This window comes from Rhineura floridana, chromosome 8 (assembly GCF_030035675.1).
Source record: "Rhineura floridana isolate rRhiFlo1 chromosome 8, rRhiFlo1.hap2, whole genome shotgun sequence".
In the NCBI taxonomy this organism is placed as follows: Eukaryota; Metazoa; Chordata; class Lepidosauria; order Squamata; family Rhineuridae; genus Rhineura; species Rhineura floridana.
Genome location: NC_084487.1, coordinates 9,341,845 through 9,364,647, shown reverse-complemented (window position 1 = coordinate 9,364,647; position 22,803 = coordinate 9,341,845). Strand labels below are relative to the sequence as shown.

The 22,803-nt window shown below is 44.4% G+C and overlaps 1 protein-coding gene across 2 annotated transcripts; it reads right to left on the bottom strand.

Annotated features, from left to right (window-relative positions):
- Nucleotides 1–1,690: 1,690 nt before the first annotated feature.
- LOC133390150 (fructose-1,6-bisphosphatase 1-like) lies at nt 1,691–22,118 on the bottom strand. 2 transcript variants are annotated; one of them, XM_061638122.1, is made up of 7 exons: nt 21,785–22,118; nt 18,571–18,733; nt 15,291–15,383; nt 12,123–12,263; nt 5,603–5,740; nt 4,698–4,817; nt 1,691–2,068 (listed from the first exon to the last, which is right to left on the bottom strand). In XM_061638122.1, exons 1-7 carry the CDS (start codon nt 21,952–21,954, stop codon nt 1,877–1,879), a joined length of 1,017 nt encoding a protein of 338 aa, XP_061494106.1. In that variant the 5' UTR covers nt 21,955–22,118; the 3' UTR covers nt 1,691–1,876. The 2 variants fall into 2 exon arrangements, with proteins under 2 accessions (XP_061494106.1, XP_061494107.1); XM_061638123.1 differs by lacking the exon at nt 21,785–22,118 and adding an exon at nt 21,690–21,775.
- Between the last annotated feature and the right edge of the window lie 685 nt (nt 22,119–22,803).

The following is a 22,803-nucleotide window of genomic DNA, read 5'->3' as shown; positions in this document are numbered from 1 at the left end:
ATGCGCTCTACGTGGGGTTACCCCTGAAGACGGTCCGGATATTACAACTGGTACAGAATGCGGCGGCACGCTTAATAAAGCAGAGCCATCACCGAGATCATGTTACCCCAGTATTGATGGAGTTACACTGGTTGCCAGTTGTGTACCGGGCCCAATTCAAGGTGTTGGTACTAACCTTTAAAACCCTATACGGTTCCGGCCCAGTCTATCTGAAGGAACGCCTCCAGTATCACCAAATATGTCGCCAAACAAGATCAGCCTCACAAGACCTTCTCTCGGTCCCACCGGTGAAAACAGCTAGGCTGGTGCGGACCAGAGAGAGGGCCTTTTCGATTGTGGCCCCCACCCTCTGGAACTTGCTTCCTTTTGACCTTCGTCACGCCTCCTCCCTGATGGCTTTTCGCCAAGCTTTAAAGACCTGGCTGTTCAGGCAGGCCTATGGGATTTCGGGGGTGGGTTAGGTCTTTATATTGTATTACTGAAGGATGGTTAGATGAATTGCTGTTAATATTGTAATTTGCTGTTTGTATATGTTTTTACATTGTATTTCTATTGTATACGTCGCCCAGAGTGTCCGCTTAGGCGGACAGATGGGCGACTAATTAAATAAAATTTTATTATTATTATTATTATCAATGTTTTCATCTAGGATCTACCACTAAATTCCAATTGCCAAACTTGGAGTAATATTTCTCTTGGCTTTTATGATACTTTGTACTCTAACCTCTTATCAGTTATCTTATCACCTTCCTTTGGCTACTGCTGCTTTAAAGTCGTATGTATTTATATGGACACTTTCCCGATAATTTGGTAAATATCCAATTAATAGAGATGGCATTTTGATGCAATCCTACTTATTGGTTCACCTGCTCCCTCTCATCACTCTGCGTGTTACAGACATGTAATCCAAGTGGTTTTGAGAGGGTAAGAAGACAGTGGAGGAAGGTACCCCTCTCTCATTTTGCATAACCAAAAGAGCAGTACTGGCTGTCAAACACCAGCAATGTGAACAGCAAAAGGAAACACACAGTGACCCAATTCACACATGGCACTAAGCCAAACCATGGCTTAGCGAGAATGTACGAGTATGTGGACTCTCGGAGAGGAGATTGTGGCCGCTTTGCTCCTCCTGGTGGAACAAACCTTGTTACAGCTCATGGTTTGTCTGGAGTGACACAAGCCTGGGCTTAGATGATATGCTAAGCCAAATCAGGCTTAGCTCACAGCAGCGCAGCACCAGAGGAGAAGCAAAGCAGCCACGATCTCTTGTCCAGGAACCCACACGATCACGCTAAACCATGGTTTGGCTAAGCATTGCGTGCAAACCGAGCCAGTATTTGGGGCAATTAAAATGGTGATTGGTACAGAGCCAAGTTGCTCTACCGCGGTTGCCTAAACATGGGATGCCACTATAGCTGTACCAGTACAATCCTCTGTTTGCTCTCCAGCAGCTTGAGATGCCCACTGCAACTGTGGCGAATAACAGCTGGAATTCAGCAAACGGGCCTTCATAGTTTCTCCCCCTGCCCCCATTCTGGATTAACTCATCCCAAACCAAATACTGCAGTTGAGAAAAAGACCAAATTCACAGTGGACTATAGTATACCTTTCACCTTACCTTGATGGTCCTCTGATCTGCCCTGTAAATTGCAAGACTTCTTTAAGCGGAATGCATAAGTTACAATTGAAATAACTTCTCTTAGATTTGCTTTTAATGGCACAGTAAAGACAGCACTGCATTTACTTTTTATGCATTATGAAGTTATGGCTCTTTTGCATTTTGTAAATTTGCTTCACAGTCAGTAGTATTGCACAGTTATGGTCTTTGGTCCAGCTGAAAGGCATTGCAACTGCAGATGTGGCAGCACCGTCCTCCTCATTTAGCTGAATGCTTCTTGACCAGGGCTATGTATTCCTGCACATCATCTGGAGACCCCAAGACAATAGGCACGCGCTGGTGAATGTTTTCCGGCACTATGTCCAAGACTGCCTCCTTGCCCGTTGTTGCAGTACCTCCAGCCTTCTCGATGATAAAAGCCATGGGGTTGCATTCATAGAGGAGCCTCAACTGGAATTACATGTGAATAATAATAAGAGAGATACAGCCATTGGTAGTGCACTTGCGCCAAGTGTTATATTCACAAGAGAATGTTACAGTTGTACTCTGTGGGTTTTCTGCTTCACAGTTCTATTCATGTTTACTCAGAAATAAGTTCTACTGTATCCAAAGGGACTTATTTCATAATAAGTGTGCTTCAGGGTGCATTGCAGTATAAGCTAGAAATTCATGTTGTGTGTTATTCTCCCTTCTGCACATTTTATACTAGCAGACATGCTTATGCTTAGAGAGCCAGTGTGGTGTAGTGGTTAGAGCAGGAATGGGGAACCTGTCACCAGTTGTTGTTGGACTCTAGCGTTCATCAGTCCTAGCCAGCATACATGACCAATGGACAGGGATGATGGTAGTTCTAAACCTTTGAGACAAGCATATGCTACTGGCAGGATCAGAGCGACCAAAGGAACAATAACTGACTTAATGAGCACATTCACTGTAACGCCCGTGTGTACTTAGACATGCATGGCTTAATCTTTGAGACAAGCATATGCTACTGGCAGGATCAGAGTGACTGATCTAGTTCTAGTCCAACAGCATCCTGGGGGCCACAGCTTCCGCATCTCTGGGTTAGAGTGCTGGATTAGGACTGCAGAGAGACCCAAGTTAGAACCTCCACTCAGCAACGAGGTTCACTGGATGACCTTTGGCCAGTTACTATCTAGCAGCCTAACCGACTTCCCAGGGTTGTTATAGGTAAAATGGAGGCTGAGTAGAGGGAACTTTGCATTTCAACTAGAGCTCTTGGAGGAAAAGGAAGGAATATGCACATAAGCAAATGCAGGCTCTATCAGTGAAACTGCACAAGAGGGCTAGCCCTGTTAATTAATAGTGTACAGAAAAAACACTGCTTCATTCATGTCTAGAGAAAAAGATCCTGTCTGTGACATTCTGTGTAAATGAATAACTGCCTCTTATCTACAAGTTGAAGCAAACACTGAAAAACAGTTTCAAAATTCAGATTAAAGTTTTTGGCTAAATAAATACAGGCCCTTCCCTTATCCAAAGAAGAGTGGGGAAAGAGTTTGCCATAGAAATAATTCTGCTTACTTCTCTATTACTGACGTTTGATGTTACATTTCAATGTCATTTTGAAAAATGTCAGTAAACAAAAACTGAATGTGGCTAAAAAGTGGTCACTCCGTAGTGAAGTAGATAGAGTATTTTGTTCCTTAAAATGATGCCGGCTATCAAAACTGGAAATGCAACAGTTAACTAAATTAGTTTTGATGCTGCCTCATGATTCAAGTAGATAGCCTTTTACCAGAATTTCCAGGTTGGTGTATCCAGAATGAGGTGGGAGATTCCTGAGCTGTAGAGTGGACTGTACCATTTCAGGTTGCAGGCAGGGGGTGCCATTTTTTTAAATTGTTGTCCCATGTATCAAGTTTCCTGCAAGATTTTTTTTAAAAGCTAGCACATCAGGGCAAAGATTTTATTCCAGCTCACTCCCTGCTATGCTTGTTTTCTGACTGCAGAACAAGTTTTACACCAGTGGGAGGCATCATTCAAATTAATACTGCAGTGCTCAGGGAGAGGGATCCCTCCTTATGCAGGGCAAACAGAAACATTTTAATCAAGAAAAAAGCATAGGGAGAAAGAGTTAGCCTGTCTTTCCAAAGCACAATCCCCATGCCTGCTATTAGGACATTCTGTGGTATTTAAAAGTGCTATTGACCTATTCATGCATCTTGAGGCCAAACTTGATACAAGTCACACCCAGTTTCAAATCCTAAGCTCATAACATTGCAGCCTTAAATTTTCCAAGGTAAGGTATAGGGGAAGCAAGTGTGACTGAGAGCATCACCCAGTTCATATGATGTGACCAGAGGCTGCATCCTTGTTCGCTTCACTCGCCAGCTCCACCTGCTCTCCAGGCCCCAACCAATGCCCCCTCACCACCAGAGGGAGCTCCCTGACCCAGCTGAATTAACCAGGGTTGATCTCTGTTGCGTCAGGCAACCTCCTCCTCCTTATCATCACACTATAGTTTGCAGGGCTAGCACCATCTGTAGGCAGCCACATAAATTACACCGTGATGACACTGTTTCACAAATACATACAGAGTATGTACTTTCACAAGTACAGTAGGGCCCCCCTTATATGGCATGTTAGGCACCAGGCCCCTGCCGTAAAGTGGAAATTGCCGTAAAGCTGAACCCATTAACTATAATGGGCCGCGTCGTGCGAAAATGACGCAAAAATGTCGCAAAATGCCGTAAAATTGCAAAATCAGCTTTAAAACGGGGAATTTCCCCGAATTGAAAGCTGCTGCATCAGCGGAATGCTGCAAAACGGAACGCCAGTAAGCGGGGCCCTACTGTACATAGCAGAGGAGCCAGAAATGTACTGGGGAAGCCAAGTGAATATGGGTGGACAATATCACTCAGCTTACAGAAGAAGGTGGTAGAATGCACTCCTCCCAGCCTTTAATAAAATACAGCAACAACTTGCTGTGTTCCTGCCCAATGTGCAAGTCTGGACACCTAAAAATGCACTTAGAAGTAGGTTCAGTTGTAAAACATGAAGAAAACATTGATATCAAATTATAATGTCTTGTAAAAGTAGGCATGTTTTGTGTTACCTTTCCCTTGGGGCTCTTAGAATTGGCTGGATATAGGAAGATTCCTCCATACACCAGAGTGCGATGCACATCAGCGACCATGGAACCAATATATCTGCTGCCATAGGGAGAGCTACCATCCTAGAACAGTAGTTTGGTAAAACATTCTATTAGGATAAGAGTTTGAACATTCTGCATCCTCCAAGAGGATGCTGAGCAGACAGCAGCTACCACTCTCCCAGGTGTGGACACTTGCCCCTTCCTGCAGATGTAGCATCCAATGAGAAAGACAAGAGGTGTCCCAGCAAACAGAAGATGCCCTTTCCTCCAGGCCATCACCATGGCCACTGTAGGGAAGCCACCCATGCAGACTTCACAATCATGCCTCTCAGCCATGTGAGAAGACAAGGAATCAGCACAGGTTGAAGCACTCCATATGCGCAGACTGTGTGGAGTGGATGCTCTGGGACAGCACTCCTACCTAGCTGTGCAGACATGTCTTGGGGCTGCCCCCAAAGTTAAAAAAATCCCATATGGGAGAAAATCAAGCTGATCACTAGATGCAATGATCACTCATGCACATAGCACATATTGCATTGTGTATACTGCTGCCTATCAAATATGAAGTACTTTCCATGGGTAACAATTCACATGTTTTCCCATTTCCCTAAAAAAGGGTTTTCATGCAGGTAATGTCTACTGTTCAAAACCCTTGGAGCCCATTGCATTGCTCTAATGACTGTTATTATCCATGGGCTAGGACAGTGTTTCCAATCCAATCTACAGGTTCCCTTCAGTGAATGGAAGGGAAAGTGTGAATCCAACTCATTGTGGAATGATACAAAGCAAATACATATGGACTAAAAGAAATGCTGTCTTCTTGTATATCTTGATTCCAAATTTCTTTGCAGGATATGAATGCTTACCTGTGGAAATTTCTTCTTCTGAAGATATTCTGTGACAGCAGGATCAAAGTATGCAGCATATCCCTCATTGAGGCTGTAGATATTTCCTTTTTTCTTTATTTTGACATCCCTGTTAACCAAAATGAATTCCCCAATTGCCTAGCATAAAAAAGCAAGAATTATCAGTTTTTGCATCATATACTTTGTTCCTGAGTAAATTTCATACAAAATTTACAAAACAAAGAATACCACAGTGTAAAGAGTTGTTGGACAAGCTGGTACTGGTAGAACAGTGTATGTCTACAGACATGGGCTAGTCAGCAAAAATCATACCGAGTGAATCCAATGAACTGAAATTCCCTTGTGAAGTAATTAATAAGAACCCTATGTGAATGAGTGAGTGAACAGTTTGAGGTTTTTATTGGGGTTGGTGGAATCCTAGATTAAAATTAGGTTTTAGCCTCATATGGTGTTAGTGGTTAAGGTGCTGGACTACGACCTGGGATACAAGGGTTTGAATCCCCACACAGCCATGAAGCTCACTGGGTGACCTTGGGCCAGTCACTGCCTCTCAGCCTCAGAGGAAGGAAATGGTAAACCCTCTCTGCATACCTCTTACCATGAAAACCCTATTCATAGGGTCGCCATAAGTCGGGATCGACTTGAAGGCAGCACACACACACACAGTGTTAGGCTACCAGTCTTGCAATAGGGTCTTTATGTATATATGCCTACGGAACAGGTAACTGCTGAGAGTGAGGGAGCGTGTGTTTTGTATGTGAGTGAATGTGTGCAAAGTGTAGGTTGACTGAGGTATAGGTTTGTTAGGAGGTGTGGATTATGTGTGGGAAGAGTGAGTGGAAGTGCATTAAGTGAGTGGAATCCTATTTTATGAATGTTTATTTTTATCTGTTTTACAAGCGGTATTAATTGTTATTATTTTACATTCCATGTGATTTAATTTTATTTTATTTTCTTTGTAAATCGCTTTGTGATCTTTACTGATGAAAAGCAGTATATAAATACTTGAAACAGGTAAGGGGAACGCGGTCCAGACATGTTGTGGCTGTGCCTTGTTCCGGTCCTTCCCACACCCGCAAGGTCGTTGGTAGTCCTATCAGCCAACTCTCAGATCTCCAGTTGCTGTTATTAAATGCCAGATCGGTATATAATAAAACCTCCCTCGTCCACAATTTGATTGTGGATGAGGCAGCCGATCTGGCATGTATAACCGAGACCTGGGTGGGTGAGCAGGGAGGAGTTGGTCTCTCTCAGCTCTGCCCACCGGGGTACTTGGTTCAGCATCATGGTAGATCTGAGGGTCGGGGAGGTGGGGTTGCTGTCGTCTATAAGAGTTCCATCTCACTCACCAAGCACCATGTTCATTCAGTTACTGGCCTGGAGTGTTTGCACCTTGTGTTGGGCCAGAGGGACAGGCTGGGAATCCTTTTGGTGTACCGCCCACCTTGCTGCCCAATGGCTTCCCTAACTGAGCTGGCGGAAGTGGTCTCGGATATATTGTTGAGGTCCCCCAGACTAATAGTACTGGGGGATTTCAACATTCATGCCGAGACCACTTTGTCTGGCGCGGCTCAGGACTTCATGGCTTCCATGACAGCCATGGGGCTGTCTCAATATGTTAGTGGTCCAACACATGTATCGGGGCACACTCTAGACCTTGTTTTTGCTACTGAGCATGGGGAAAGTGATCTGGATGTGGGGAGTTTTACAACACTCCCTTTGTCATGGACAGACCACTGCTTGCTGAAGTTTAGACTTTCAGTAACCTCTTCCCTCTGCAAGGGTGGGGGACTTATTAAAATGGTCCGCCCCCGGAGACTAATGGATCCTGAAGGTTTTCAAAGGGCTCTGGGGGATTTTCCGGCTGATAGGACTGGCGCTCCTGCTGAAGCCCTGGTCGCTCTGTGGAATACGGAGATGACCCGGGCTGTAAACACGATCGCTCCTGCACGCCCTCTCCTGTGTAGAGCTCATACAGCTCCATGGTATACTCCGGAGCTGAGAGCGATGAAGCAAGATAGGAGGAGGCTTGAGCGGAAATGGAGACGAACTCCCGACGGATACAATTATGCGCTGGTTAGTGCTTCGACTAAGCTCTATGTAGGAGCAGTGAAGGCAGCTAAAAAACATCATTTTGCTGCCACTATTAAATCATCTCTTTGCCGCCCAGCGGAGCTCTTTCGAGTTGTCCGGGGGCTTCTCCATTCAAACCCTCCGGACACGGTGGAATCATCGGAGGCCCGCTGTAATCAGTTTGCCGATCACTTCCAGAATAAGATCTCATGTATCCGCCGGGACCTAGATTCTCAAGTTATAGCAGTAGATCCTAGTGAGATGTCCGGAGCACAGTCTTGTCCTGTTTTGTTGGATGAGCTTCAGTTGGTTCAACTCGAGGACGTGGACAAGGTGCTTGGACAGGTACGTGCAACCACTTCGGTACTGGATCCTTGCCCCTCCTGGCTGATAAAAACTAGTAGGAATGGAACAGGTAGCTGGGCCAAGGAAGTGATAAATGCCTCTTTATGAGAGGGAGTGGTCCCGGGCTGTCTGAAAGAGGCAGTGGTGAGACCACTCCTGAAAAAGCCTTCCTTGGACCCAGACAATTTTAACAGCTACAGGCCAGTGGCGAATGTTCCATTCCTGGGCAAGGTCTTGGAACGGGTGGTTGCTGGCCAGCTCCAGGCGCTATTGGATGAAACCGATTATCTAGATCCATTTCAATCGGGTTTTAGGCCCGGTTTTGGCACTGAGACAGCCTTGGTCGCCCTGTACGATGACCTATGTCGGGAAAGAGACAGAGGGAGTGTAACTCTGTTGATTCTCCTTGATCTCTCAGCGGCTTTTGATACCATCGACCATGGTATCCTTCTGGAGAGGCTCGCGGAGTTGGGAGTTGGAGGTACAGCTTGGCAGTGGTTCCGCTCCTACTTGGCGGGTCGTCTCCAGAAGGTAGTGCTTGGGGAACATTGCTCGACACCGCGGGCTCTCCAATATGGGGTCCCGCAGGGGTCAGTTTTGTCCCCCCTGCTTTTTAATATCTACATGAAGCCATTGGGAGAGGTCATCAGGAGTTTTGGAGTGCGTTGTCATCAGTATGCTAATGACACGCAGCTCTACTTCTCCTTTTCATCTTCTTCAGGTGAGGCTGTCAATTTGCTGAACCGTTGCCTGGCCTCGACAATGGACTGGATGAGAGTTAACAAACTGAAGCTCAATCCAGAAAAGACTGAGATGCTGTTGGTGGACGGGTTCTCTGATCAGATGGTGGATATATACCCTGTCCTGGACGGGGTTACACTCCCCCTAAAGGACCGGGTTCGTAGTCTGGGAGTCTTTTTAGACTCTTCCCTCTCACTTGAGGCTCAAGTAGCCTCGGTGGTTAGGAATGCGTTTTACAAACTTCGGTTGGTAGCCCAGCTACGTCCCTATTTGAGTAAAGAGGACCTTACATCAGTGGTACATGCTCTGGTAACCTCACGTTTGGACTACTGTAATGCGCTTTACGTAGGGCTACCTTTGAAGACAGTTCGGAAGCTACAACTAGTGCAAAATGCGGCGGCCAGATTGCTGACAAGGACCAAGTGGTCCGAGCATATAACACCTGTTCTGGCCAGCTTGCACTGGTTGCCAATATGTTTCCGGGCTAGATTCAAAGTGTTGGTATTAACCTATAAAGCCTTATACGGTGCGGGACCACGATACCTTGCGGAACGCCTCTTCCGATATGAACCGGCCCGTGCACTACGTTCTGCTACGAAGGCCCTCCTCCGGGTTCCAACTCACAGGGAGGCCCGGAGGGTGATGACAAGATCTAGGGCCTTCTCAGTGGTGGCCCCCGAACTATGGAACAGTCTCCCTGAGGAAGTACGCCTGGCGCCGACTCTGCTCTCCTTCCGGCGCCAGGTCAAAACCTTCCTATTCTCTGAAGCATTTTAAGTTATACTGATTTAATTTTAAAAATGTTTACTGTGTTGGATTGTTGCTTGTATTTTAGTATTGTTTTGTTATTTATTGTATTTTTATGTTGTTTTATGTTCACCGCCCAGAGAGCTATTGCTAGTCGGGCGGTATATAAATTTAATAAATAAATAAATAAATAAATAATAGGAATACCTTTTTCAATATCCTATTTACTAGGATAGCACCTCAAAATACTTTGTAGCAACCATACAAATCTTGCCCTGCAACCATTCATAAGTGATGGTTATGCTTTCACAGTTGTTTTAAGAAAAATGCTACTACATACACAAAACATAACAGTCTAGCAACTAAAAAGAAACAAAAAGAATATAAATTACATGCAACTACTTGAGCCATACATATTTAAGAATGCCAGGTTCTAGCAATGGAAAATAAACATGAGTTCCTTGGAACTGAACAAATGGGCAAACATTCAAGCAAGGTTATCAAATCCTACTTCCCCTAGAAAGCAATTTTAATTTAAGCTGCATGGCATCAGCTATGTTGAAACATGCAAAGTTCAAAGATGAAAATATTCTAGGTCTTACACACACACAAGCACGCACATGCACGCATGCACTTACTCTTTAAGACACTTGATGCAATCTGAAAGTGTACAAGAATATCGGTTGACATGGTTTAGTTAGGATATAGATTAAGAGAAGATAGTAGCCATTTCAAAACAAGGCTGAGTAAACCATGACACCTTAAATTCCAAGCTCCTTAAGTGTACACCAGATAGTTAACCCGTGGACCTCCAGATATTGTTGGATTCCAACTCACATCAGCCCCAGCTGGCACGGCCAATGGTCAGAAATGATGGGAGTTGGAATCCAGCAACATCTGGAGGGCCACAAGTTAGCCACCCCTACACACCCCTACTAGAGCTAAAGGAGGCCTTTGGACTTTTCATGGACTGAAAGTTTTAATTCACATATATGATGCATGATTACTTTTCAGGATCACTTGCTTTTTGTGCAGTTAATTTATTTATTTATTAGATTTATATCAGTTGACAATGAGGACATTGGACTTGTCAAGGATTATCAATACCTTGGCACAATCATTAACCAAAATGGAGCCAATAGTCAAGAAATCAGAAGAAGGCTAGGACTGGGGAGGGCAGCTGTGAGAAAACTAGAAAAGGTCCTCAAATGCAAAGATGTATCACTGAACACTAAAGTCAGGATCATTCAGACCATGGTATTCCCAATCTCTATGTATGGATGTGAAAGTTGGACAGTGAAAAAAGCTGATAAGAGAAAAATAAACTCATTTGAAATGTGGTGCTGGAGGAGAGCTCTGCGCATACCATGGACTGCGAAAAAGACAAATAATTGGGAGTTAGAACAAATTAAACCAGAACTATCACTAGAAGCTAAAATCATGAAACTGAGGTTCTCATACTTTGGACACATCATGAGAAGACAGGATTCATTAGAAAAGACAATAATGCTGGGAAAAACAGAAGGGAGTAGAAAAAGAGGAAGGCCAAACAAGAGATGGATTGATTCCATAAAGGAAGCCACAGACCTGAACTTACAAGATCTGAACAGGGTGGTTCATGACAGATGCTCTTGGAGGTTGCTGATTCATCGGGTTGCCGACTTGGAGGCACATAACAACAACAAAACTTTCTCCCAGTAGGAGCCCAATTAATGAGTGACCACCTTGTTTCAGCAACAGCTGAAAACCCCGATTCTTCTGTGGGATGCTGTTGATAACCTATGATTTATATCAGGGGTGGGAAACCTTTGGCCCTACATGTGCTACTGAACTACACCTCCCATTATCCCTGGCATAGTTCAGCAACATCTGGAGGCCCAAAGGGTCCCCACTCTAAAACAGGGGCGGCTAACCTATAGCCCTGCAGATGTTGTTGGACTACCACTCCCATCATCCCTGACCATTAGCCATGGTGGCTGATGGGAGTTGGCATCCAACAACAATTGCAGGACTACAGGTTAGCCACCCCTGTTTTAGAGGCACTTGCTGCCCCTGGCAATTTACATATTGGAAATCCTATATGATTTTTATCTTGTTTGTCCACAACAACCATATAACTTTTATTCCCATTCTCCATGGAGAAAAATAAGATTGAATGCACGTGGCTGTTAGACCATAGCCAAACAAGAATTTGAACGCAAGACTCCTCCGTTTGAGTCAGGTGAGCTATTGCAATACACTCATGGATATTTATTTTGCTCCTTTAAGAGCATTACTTCACTTGACTTATTTTAGAGTGGAATCAGCTCTGTTAATTTCCCTTAGGGTAAACCCATTTCTCATTTTTTATAAAACAATAAAAATCATCCCTGGTCCCAGGCTATGATCTAAAGGCACATAAGGCCAGCTCAGGGTCAGGTCTGGTCAGTGCCTGGATGGGAGACCGCCTGGGAACCATATGGAAGCTGCCTTGGGTTTCTAGCATGAAAAGAAAGGCGGGGCATAAATGTAGTAAAAAAATAAATACATAAATAAAATAAACATTTGTCTACTTAAAAGAAAAAGCACAGCCACAAACAATACCATTTTGATAGGCCATAACAGCATTCCTTACCGGATCAAGCATAAAACAGTTGACGCCACATTCCAAAGCAAGAACAAGCATGGTGGCACTGCCATAGAGGGCATAACCAGATGCCACAAGATTGCGCCCGGGCTGCAGAGCATCTTTCTCAGATGGGGCCCCAGCAGAAGCCTTGAGTAAGAGAAAAATATATGACAAATCAGGCCACCGTTCCATCTAGCTCAGTAACATCTACAATGACTGACAGGGGCTTTTCCAGGGTTTTGGACAGGAATCTCTCCCGGGCCCAACTGGAGACGTCAGGAATTGAACCAGGGATCTTCTGCATGCAAAGCAAATGCTCTACTGCTTGAGCTGTGGTCCTTTCCCCAAGAACCTTAAAATCTGGACATTTAAAGCTTTTAATCTTAAGGGTGTGCTCCTCTTCCCATGAACCATGAAAGATGGAGATGGCTGAAGAAAGAGAACTGTGTGGGAAGGGTCAATGTCAGTGCTCAAAGAGAATTCTACATGGCTGGCAAATTCAAGGTTTTAACTGCTCCACTGAGTGCTGAAGGAGTTTCTCCTCAATCCTATTGTCTGGTAATTCTATGCAGGGCCGGCTCCAGGCATGCCGGGGCCCTTGGGCATCAGCTTGCCCTGGGCCCTGGCGTGTGTGTGTGTGCACGGGCGGCCCCCCCCACCTACCTGTCTCCTGTCTTTTACCACTGCCCTTAATGAAGATGGCGGCCGCAGTTTCCCTAAGGGGATGAAGCCTCCGCCATCTTGGTTGATGGCACGCGTGTGTGCTACACGAGCGCATCTCTGCCATCAACTAAAATGGTGGCAAGGGCTTTATCCCCTTTGGGAAACCACGGCTGCCATCTTCATTAAGGGCAATGGTAAAAGACAGGAGACAGGTACGTGGGGAGGCGTGGGGGGGCACGGATCACGGAAAGGGCTGCTGAGGGCCCCCCTGTAGCTCCAGGGGCCCTCGGGCCAGTGCCCCACCTGGCCGCCCTTTAGAACTGGCCCTGATTCTATGGGACCCTTGCCTACCCTCTCAGCATAACAAACTATTTGGTGTATGCTTGAAGGAACTCATTAAACCTACTGCTTGGCCAACAGACAACTTTGTTATTGGCATATGATAGAGACTGTTCATTTTTGCAAATTAGGTTGAGTAATGAGCCATGTGACTGTCAACCCTCACAAATGGCCCTGGTTGTGGGTTTAAGATTCATGCTGCTTGTGGTTACCATGTCCCTAATCCTCTCAGAGCTTAAAGAATCCTTGGGGGTGGGCACTGGATTCAAGGAACCTGCACTACAAGGCCCAATTCCCTCCCCTTCTCCTTTTAGATCCCAGGCTGGAGGGAACCAAGTAGCACACATTGCTTGCTTCCCTTCAGTTTGGCACCCAACCATGGCCTAGTTGAGTACCCTAGCAGCATGAAAAAAGGGTGCATACACCACCCTCACTGAGAGTTGGACCTTGGAGGAGGAATTCTATATCCACCACATTTTTCTACAAGAGTAAGGGGTGCCTAACAACAGTTAGAGACTCTTGCCCCCTTGTCCTCCTCTCTGTTAAGGCTCTAAGTGCATCCCCAATTGTCACACCCTCTTTACTAATACAGGGAGTGATGAGGGGAAAGATAATGAGTTATTAAGCTGACTGTATATATGCCAAAGCTGTGTTGTAAGATGCAAGGCCTGAGAATCACAGATTGCATGGCCCTTGCATATTTAGTAAATACACACAAAGACTTAGTGTTAGTTATAATGCATAAAGGGCAGAAATTATTACCCAAATATTAACTTTGTTGGAAGTGGGGCAAGAGCAATTCCTGTTTGGGTTCTTTTGTTTGTATTCCAGAAGGTAGGGTTAGGGTCCTCCAGCTGGCTAGGCTTGCCTACCTTTACCTGTACTGTTCACTACCTAACTGCCTTCCATTGTAAACTGATATGCACAGGGAAGCTGACCTGCCCCTCCTTCTCATGTCTTTTTCTTTGACTGTCTGAGGAGAGAGGAGACACCTTTGTCTTTGCTCTCTCTCCTGAGCTGTGAGGGCAATATCTAAGTCTGGGCATTGCTCCTCCAACTTAGTTAGTTAGAACGAGGTATGCCTTTCCTATGTACTATGTATTTCTATAAATAAAGAAGCTGTTCTTATTTTACTAAATCTTAAGTCTCAGAGATCTAAACACACACTGGCACACATGCAGCTCAGACCGCTGACGATCTCCGCATATACAAATTTCCATAACAAACTTCAGGAGAACTATTATTATGCTGCTCAAAAAGGAATTTGACTGCACTGAGGCTAAAGTAAAAGAGACCGAGTAAGAGTATTGATAGGTCAAAGCAGCTCTGGGAAGTTCCGCGCTGCCGTGTATGTATGAAGCCCATTATTCAGTTCCCAACAATCACAACTAAGAGATGGGCAAGAGGGGTGTTTGAGAGTCAAAAGTGATGGGACTGAGCTGAGTAGGCCATTGGAAGCTTCTAATAACCCAAAATAGCAAACATGCATGAAACCGCCATGGCTCCACTGCCAAGATACCGTCAGAGTTTGCCATTTGGCTGAGTCAGTTAGCAAGTCCCAGGAATGTATACTACCTCAATACATCATATCCTAAAATCTAAACAATTAACACAAATGACAGGGTGTGTGTGCTTTAACCACAATCAATTGATAGATTTAAAAACATGTTACTCCAGAACTTCAGGTCTCTTTAAACAGGTCAGCTACCTGTCAAAATGAGGTGCATATCCTGACACGGTAACCTCCACGTCATTTGTGTAAATAAGATCCCCACTGGAGTGAAGGAAACTCTTACTGGCACAAGTGCTTTGAGGATTTCACAGTGAGCTTGGATTTTATGCTGCAGTATCACTTCCCCTGTGTGAAAAGTCAGTTTACACCAGCCTTTGCCAATTTGGTGCCCTCCAGACTGGCAAAGGCTGGTTTACACCTTTAAATCCCATGAACCTGACATCATTAAACCAAATGGCTCCCATCCAACTGAAGAAAATCAGATCTAATTTGAGTTTTGTTCTGAACATAACATTATTCTCTTCAATTAACCTTTGTCTCTGCTAAATATGACTTGCAGAAAATTAAATGTTCAGCATTAATGTAAGCAGAAAGCAGCATATTTTGTTGTGTTTTTTCATTATCAATACTTGCATAAACAACCATTAAACATATCTTACCTTTCTATAGATAGCAAAAATGGTCCCAATAGAAACAAGGCAGTCAATGTTAGATGAGCCATCAAGTGGATCCATGCAAACTATATATTTACCCTAGAAGATAAAAGCATTTCAGTATTCTCACAATAAAGTAGATATGTATAGACAGACTAGTGCTTGTTTTGTGGCTAAAATACTCTGACTGAATAATACTTTTGTGGGGATTTCAGGCAATTTTTAACACTGAAGAGTGCTTAACTGCCAGTGGCTCTTACGCCAATGAAGATTAAATGAGAAAGAAGTATCGTGTTAATTATATGTTAAGTAGCCACAACGTTTTTCAACAGGGAAGATTGTTGTTCAAAGATGAAAAATGTTTAGTTGGATGGCCATTGTGGTGTCCTCCAGACATTGCTCAACCCCAAATCCCATAATCCCCACTCCATATGGTCAGGGATGACGGACGTCGTAGCCCAAAAACATTGCTTTAAGATTCTAGAAGCAAGATGTGTAGGAAAAGGCTTCTTTCAGCCACAATGTTTGAAGGAATATTTGGTAAAGTGTCATCCCATCACATATTCCTCAGAGCCTGTATGACCTCACAGGCAGGGAACAAAAAATAACAACAATGGGGGAACATTTGTAACAAATGACAAGTGTTCTAGACTTTTAAGGAAGTAAACACACAAAGCCAAGAAACGAGGAAAGGTGTACGATCCACTAAGAACTCTCTCCTGCACAAGTCCCGCTGGAGTAAATGGGGGGCTTGCACAGAAAGGCTGCGCATTTTATTGGGACGTTAACCAGAAGTGATTCCTGGCACATTATGCTCATTTTAAATTCTCTGTTAACTAATTCTGGTTGCCCCTTGTAAAATAAGGAAAATGTTAGCAGAATTCATATTCTTCATGCAAAAAAAAAAAATAGTACACATTATCAGGATTCTTGCTCCCTATACAACCCCTCAGGGCACCTCGGAGACCCAGAACAGGACCTTCCTCCATGTTCCACCTGGGAACTTCTCATTAAGAATCCCTTTTGTAATAAGCAGCACTTCTATCTCCTCTGTGTTTTTCTGGCTCATCATTGACATTTATAACCTCAGACTTTCTTCCTTAGCTATCTCCTTCATAGGTGTTCCTCTCACAGCTCTCTCTATAACTAAAGTTTTCTTCTCTGCTTCCCTTGTCTTCCACTCTCAGTTGGCATCCTGCTCCAGCGGTTTCGGTGGGGGAGAGGTTCTCCCCCACCTTGCTCCTTCTCTCTCTCTTGTTGTTATGCACTTACCAGCACCCCTTTTCCCTCAACTTCTCCTCTGCGTTTTCCCCCTGCTACTATCACATGCCCAACTGACATATTTTATCAGGCTGCAGTGAGCATGGAAAGGCATTGCTCACACATGGCACTCCCAGTCCCCCTCACACACATTATAACATGCTACATTTTTAATATCTCAAACCAACTGGTGATTTACATATAGCATTGTGTGTTTGTTGAAGAATCCATGCTGACATATAGGGGAGAGGAAGTGGGGGGGAAAGGTTCTGAATTCAATCCGGTCAAAGGCAGTCAAAGTCAGGCTCATTCCAGTGAGGGCCAGTGCTGAGAATCAGACCTACTTCAACCTATCTTCTTTAAAACTTACTCAGCTTATCTAAAGCTCTACTTCTCCTTTTCATCTTCTTCAGGTGAGGCTGTCGATTTGCTGAACCGTTGCCTGGCCTCGACAATGGACTGGATGAGAGTTAACAAACTGAAGCTCAATCCAGAAAAGACTGAGATGCTGTTGGTGGACGGGTTCTCTGATCGGATGGTGGATATATACCCTGTCCTGGACGGGGTTACACTCCCCCTAAAGGACCGGGTTCATAGTCTGGGAGTCTTTTTAGACTCTTCCCTCTCACTTGAGGCTCAAGTAGCCTCGGTGGTTAGGAATGCGTTTTACCAACTTCGGTTGGTAGCCCAGCTACGTCCCTATTTGAGTAAAGAGGACCTTACATCAGTGGTACATGCTCTGGTAACCTCACGTTTGGATTACTGTAATGCGCTTTACGTAGGGCTACCTTTGAAGACAGTTCGGAAGCTACAACTAGTGCAAAATGCGGCGGCCAGATTGCTGACAAGGACCAAGCGGTCCGAGCATATAACACCTGTTCTGGCCAGCTTGCACTGGTTGCCAATATGTTTCCGGGCTAGATTCAAAGTGTTGGTATTAACCTATAAAGCCTTATACGGTGCGGGACCACGATACCTTGCGGAACGCCTCTTCCGATATGAACCGGCCCGTGCACTACGTTCTGCTACGAAGGCCCTCCTCCGGGTTCCAACTCACAGGGAGGCCCGGAGGGTGATGACAAGATCTAGGGCCTTCTCAGTGGTGGCCCCCGAACTATGGAACAGTCTCCCTGAGGAAGTACGCCTGGCGCCGACTCTGCTCTCCTTCCGGCGCCAGGTCAAAACCTTCCTATTCTCTGAAGCATTTTAAGTTACACTGATTTAATTTTAAAAATGTTTATTGTGTTGGATTGTTGCTTGTATTTTAGTATTGTTTTGTTATTTATTGTATTTTTATGCTGTTTTATGTTCACCGCCCAGAGAGCTATTGCTAGTCGGGCGGTATATAAATTTAATAAATAAATAAAATAAATAAATAAACGACTGAATTTGCTGCAACCCAGGCAACAGGAGTATGAGGTTAGGGTGAACATAATCTATCAGGAAGCCAGGGTCCCAATCTCACATTTGCCAGGATGATGAGGAACAGAGGCCACTTACAGGGGAAGGATTGGTGGGTGGAAAGGGTGTTTAATAACATTATTTATTTATTATTTGATTTATATCCCACCCTTCCTCCCAGCAGGAGCCCAGGGCGGCAAACAGAAATGCTAAAAACACATCTCCTTCATCCATCAATTCTTCCCTGTGAAAAGACTCATCAAGTTGGGCTCTCTTCCAGTTTTAAAAAACTGGGAGGTAGGCCTTTAAAATCATGGCAGGGAGGAGACAGCATTTACAAGGGGAGGCTTATACATCTGTGTTGCCTATCAGTTCTCCCTGTCAACAGCCTCCCTGCCTTGTATCAGTGTTTCAAGGGAAACATAGGATTAGAAACCCCCATTTCTCTCATAATGTCTAGTGCTACAGTCAATAGAGCCTGCGTACATTTTCTGCATTCAGAAGGGCACTGCCCTTTGTCCTGCAGAGTCTGCATCTTGGGTTAATTTTTACTTGTTTACAAAGACAGATGTTGCTCAATGCCATCTTGAAAGCAAGCATTGGGAAAGTTGTGTGAGGTACTGACTTGTTTATCTTCTTCCACTATGAGAGCGTCTTTGTTTTCTTCTGATACAATCACACAAGTTGTGAAAGAGGACTTCAGCATGTTGATCACCATGTCATTGGAAAGGACGTCCAATTTCTTCACTTGGTCACCTGTCACATTGGTAGAACCAGCAATTCCATATCTGAACCAAGAAAAAAGATCACAAGAAAAAGGTCATGACAGTATTAGCAGGCTTTCTAAAATGATGAAACTGAGGTTATCATACTTTGGGACATAATGAGAAGGCATGATTCACTAAAAAGGCAATAATGCTGGGAAAAACAGAAGGGAATAGAAAAAAAGGAAGGCCAAACAAGAGATGGATTGATTCCATAAAGGAAGCCACAGACCTGAATTCACAAGATCTGAACAGGGTGGTTTATAACAGATACTATTGGAGGTCGCTGATCCATAGGGTCGCCATAAGTAGTAATTGACTTGAAGGCACATGACAACAACCCCCAATTTTGGATGTGATCCAACCAGATAAGTCTTTTTAAATCTCACTCATTTGAACAAACAAGAGTCGAATGGTCATGCTTAACTTTCCAACTGAAATGAATGGGATTTAATACAATTTAACTTACTAAACTGCCAAATAATTTATATTTTAAAAGGGGCAAATTAATTTTTTAATCTTTGTTGTCCTTTATAGCCATGTCAAAGCTAAATTTAGAAGAGAAACACATGTGTAATTGAAGCAAACACTCTGATGCTACAAGAAGTGTACCTTGAACTGTAAATATCACCTTGATCCAATGCAACAAAGCTGTCCTGATAATAATCAAAAAGGGCAAAGTCTAAAGCTTGCTTCTGGATTTCTCATGAAGTCCCTTTAATGCAACTTTTTGCTTATGTTGCCTTGTATTTAAATGTTGAATATCTTATCTTTTTTAATGGATTGTACCTAAATAAAATTGCATTATCCTATATAGATAATGTGAATACTATCCAGGACCACATAGTAAGAAAATCCACTAAAATGTTGTCAGAGTAAGACATTAACACGTATACTGATAAGATAGTCACAGTGTATCAGTAGTTCTGCAAACTGCTACTGTGCTGGCTTTATTTGTTTTAAACTAGCTGTATTGCAATAGAGGAAGAACTAATATAACCAATGGATCAAGAGTTCCAACGATGTATGTGCAAATAGATGTACACATGGTAAGTGGCGACATCGGTCTGTTCGTGCTTCCTCTTTCTATGGAGATGGAATTACATCATAACTTGCTCATGAAAGAGTAAACACAATTAGAGGGTGTCCACATACCTTTCTTCATTGTAAGATCTACACTTCAAGGTGTTTTTTTTTTAAAGAAAAGCAGAAAAAACATGCATTCATCCAGTATCCCCAAAGACTGAAAGAAAACGGCACTACGTCAAAGCTTCCTAAGCAAAAGTGCTTTTGTTCTCTTTTCTGTAGTGCTCTGAAATACTGTCAACTAAAGTTGGACAGTGAAAAAATCAGATAAGAAAAAAATCAGCTCATTTTAAATGTGGTGTTGGAGGAGAGCTTTGCGCATACCATGGACTGCGAAAAAGACAAATAATTGGGAGTTAGAACAAATTAAATCAGAACTATCACTAGAAGCTAAAATGATAAAACTGAGGTTATCATATTTTGGACACATCATGAGAAGACATGATTCACTAGAAAAGACAATAATGCTGAAAAAACAGTAGAAAAAGAGGAAGGCCAAACCAGAGATGGATTGATTCCATAAAGGAAGCCACAGACCTGAACTTACAAGATCTGAACAGGGTGGTTTATAACAGATGCAATTAGAGGTCACTGTTTCATAAGGTCGCCATAAGTTGTGGTCGACTTGAAGGCACATAACAACAACAACAATTTCTATATCCAGTTCAACTTATTTTCAGTTCATTACTCTATGTTTCCAGGCCAGAAACTGAGAACTAAAACTGGACAAGATTAAGCCACAAACTCAGACAACTTTAAAAGGGAATTAAAAATTCAATGGGGGATAAGGCTATCAATAGATACTAGTCATGATGGCTGAGTACTACATCCCGCATTGTAGGTGGCATGTCTCTGCATCCCAGTTGCTGGGGATCACAAGTGGCGACAGTGCTATTGCACACGTGACCTGCTTGTGGGCTTCCCATAGACATCTATTTGACCATTGTGAGAAAGGGATGTTGGACTAGATGGGCCTTCGGTCTTATGGAGTTAAGTTGTGTATACCGATAACAAAGGAATAAATAGTGTATCCTGTGAAGCAATCTTTGGTACGCATCCCAAGATGAAAATGCACACCCAACATTTCCACGAGATAAGACATCAAATATCCTGGTAGAGCTTTGTTGTTGTTATGTGCCTTCAAGTCATTTGCAACATGGTGGAGCTAGTAAGCCTGAATATTAATTATTAATAAATGAAAATTCATTGCCAAGATAATGAAGTGGCAGCTACTTACAGTTGGGTTCTGACACAGAGTGCTATACATGTATACGGCGGAATGAAAGAACCCAGGATGGTAAGATTTTAGGCACAGCTCGGTAGTTAATAATAATAATAATTTAATTTTTAGGCCGCCTATCTGGCTACTAGTCTACTACTAGTCTAAGGCAGAGCATGGAAAACTTACTTTTTTTGAACTACAACTCCCATCAGCCCAATCCAGTGGCCATGCTGGCTGGGGCTGATGGGAGTTGTAGTTCAAAAAAAGTAACTTTTCCAAACTCTGGTCTAAGGAGATTTTGATAGCAAAGGATATCATATGCACTGGTCTGTGGTCTGGAGAGACCAAGATGACGACAGGAGTGTTGTAAACATAGGGGAGGTCCAGAGAGCACAGGGTTACTAAGGATTTCGACTCCGTCCCGAACTAAAGATATCTAAGTGCATATGGATCTTGGTCCAAGGTGGGGTGGGCTTCTCTCTTTCTCTAAACAAGTAAAGGCTGCATTGGCTGACCTCTTGGTGGTTGCTGGGTTGTTTCAGGGTCCCAGGAGTAGCCTTAAGGAAAGAGCTGAGGACAAGGAAATATAACGTGGGGAAAGACCAGTTCCAGGTTATGGGCCCCCCTTTGGCCACATCCAACCTTCCCATCCGTTAATCAGCCAAATCTTACCCACTGTCCTGACAAGAGAGAGGGGACAAGCAAATGGGTACAGGCGGCTGAGCATGCGCATTCTCGAGGAGGAAGCATTCGGTCAGCGAACTCACAGGTTGGCGATGCCGGCCTTGCGCACGGCGGTAGAGATGGCCTTGATGGCCGTGCACAGGGAGTTCAGCAGCTGCGTGAGCTCGCCGGTGCTCCGCGCTTTCCTGCCTTCCTCCATGACGAACCGTGTCAGGGTGGTCACGTTGGTGTCGAAGGTAGATCGGTCTGTCATGTTGGCACCGGGAGCGGTGTTGGCACGAGAGGCGGGGGCTGCTCTGGAGCTACGCTCTTGAGAGGAGCCGATCAGCAGCTGGAAGACAGCGGCACGACCTCCGGGCCAGCCTTCTCTGGAACGCAGAACTACCACCGCTCTAGCCCGGGCAGGTAAAGTGTGGGGGCGGACAGAGAGGAGTTGGCCGTCCTCCTTTCATCCGACCAATCGTGACAGAGGGCGGGGCGCAGCCGCGTCGGGGCAGCCCAATTCCAGCTAAGAAGGAACTAAGTCTTGCAGCCTGCCACGTCCTTTTAGTGCTGGGCGGGGAACTTTCTCGCCATCGCAGCCAATGGCAAAGTAGGTGTAACTTGATCGAGGGATCCTTTTGGGGACTTGGATCCTAGCGTTGCTTTCAAAGGCAATCAGAGGAGTAAAAAAACTAAGCATCGTCTGGGTGCCTTCGAATGTCACCACCAATAGGCGCCAGCTTTTAACGCTGGGGGAGGAGCGAGGGGGTTGCCTGCCCGCTTCATTTCAGGTCCTGTGCGAATATATATCCCTCATGAGCGCTTATATTTGGTCAGCTCCCATCTTCAGCATGTTATGGAAATATGTCTATATGCAGAGATCCTCAGGGTCTGAGCTGTGTGCACGCCAGTGTGTGTATTGACCTTGTCCTCACTGTGGGAGGCTGTGTGGATCCAGAATTGGCCTCCACAGTCACTTACAGACCCACTGTTAAAGACCTTACCCTGGAAGAGAGTCTTACTCGGCCACGACTGATCGCCAATGAATGAATGAATGTTATGTGCCTTCAAGTCGATTACGACTTATGGCGACCCTATGAATCAGTGACCTCCAAGAGCA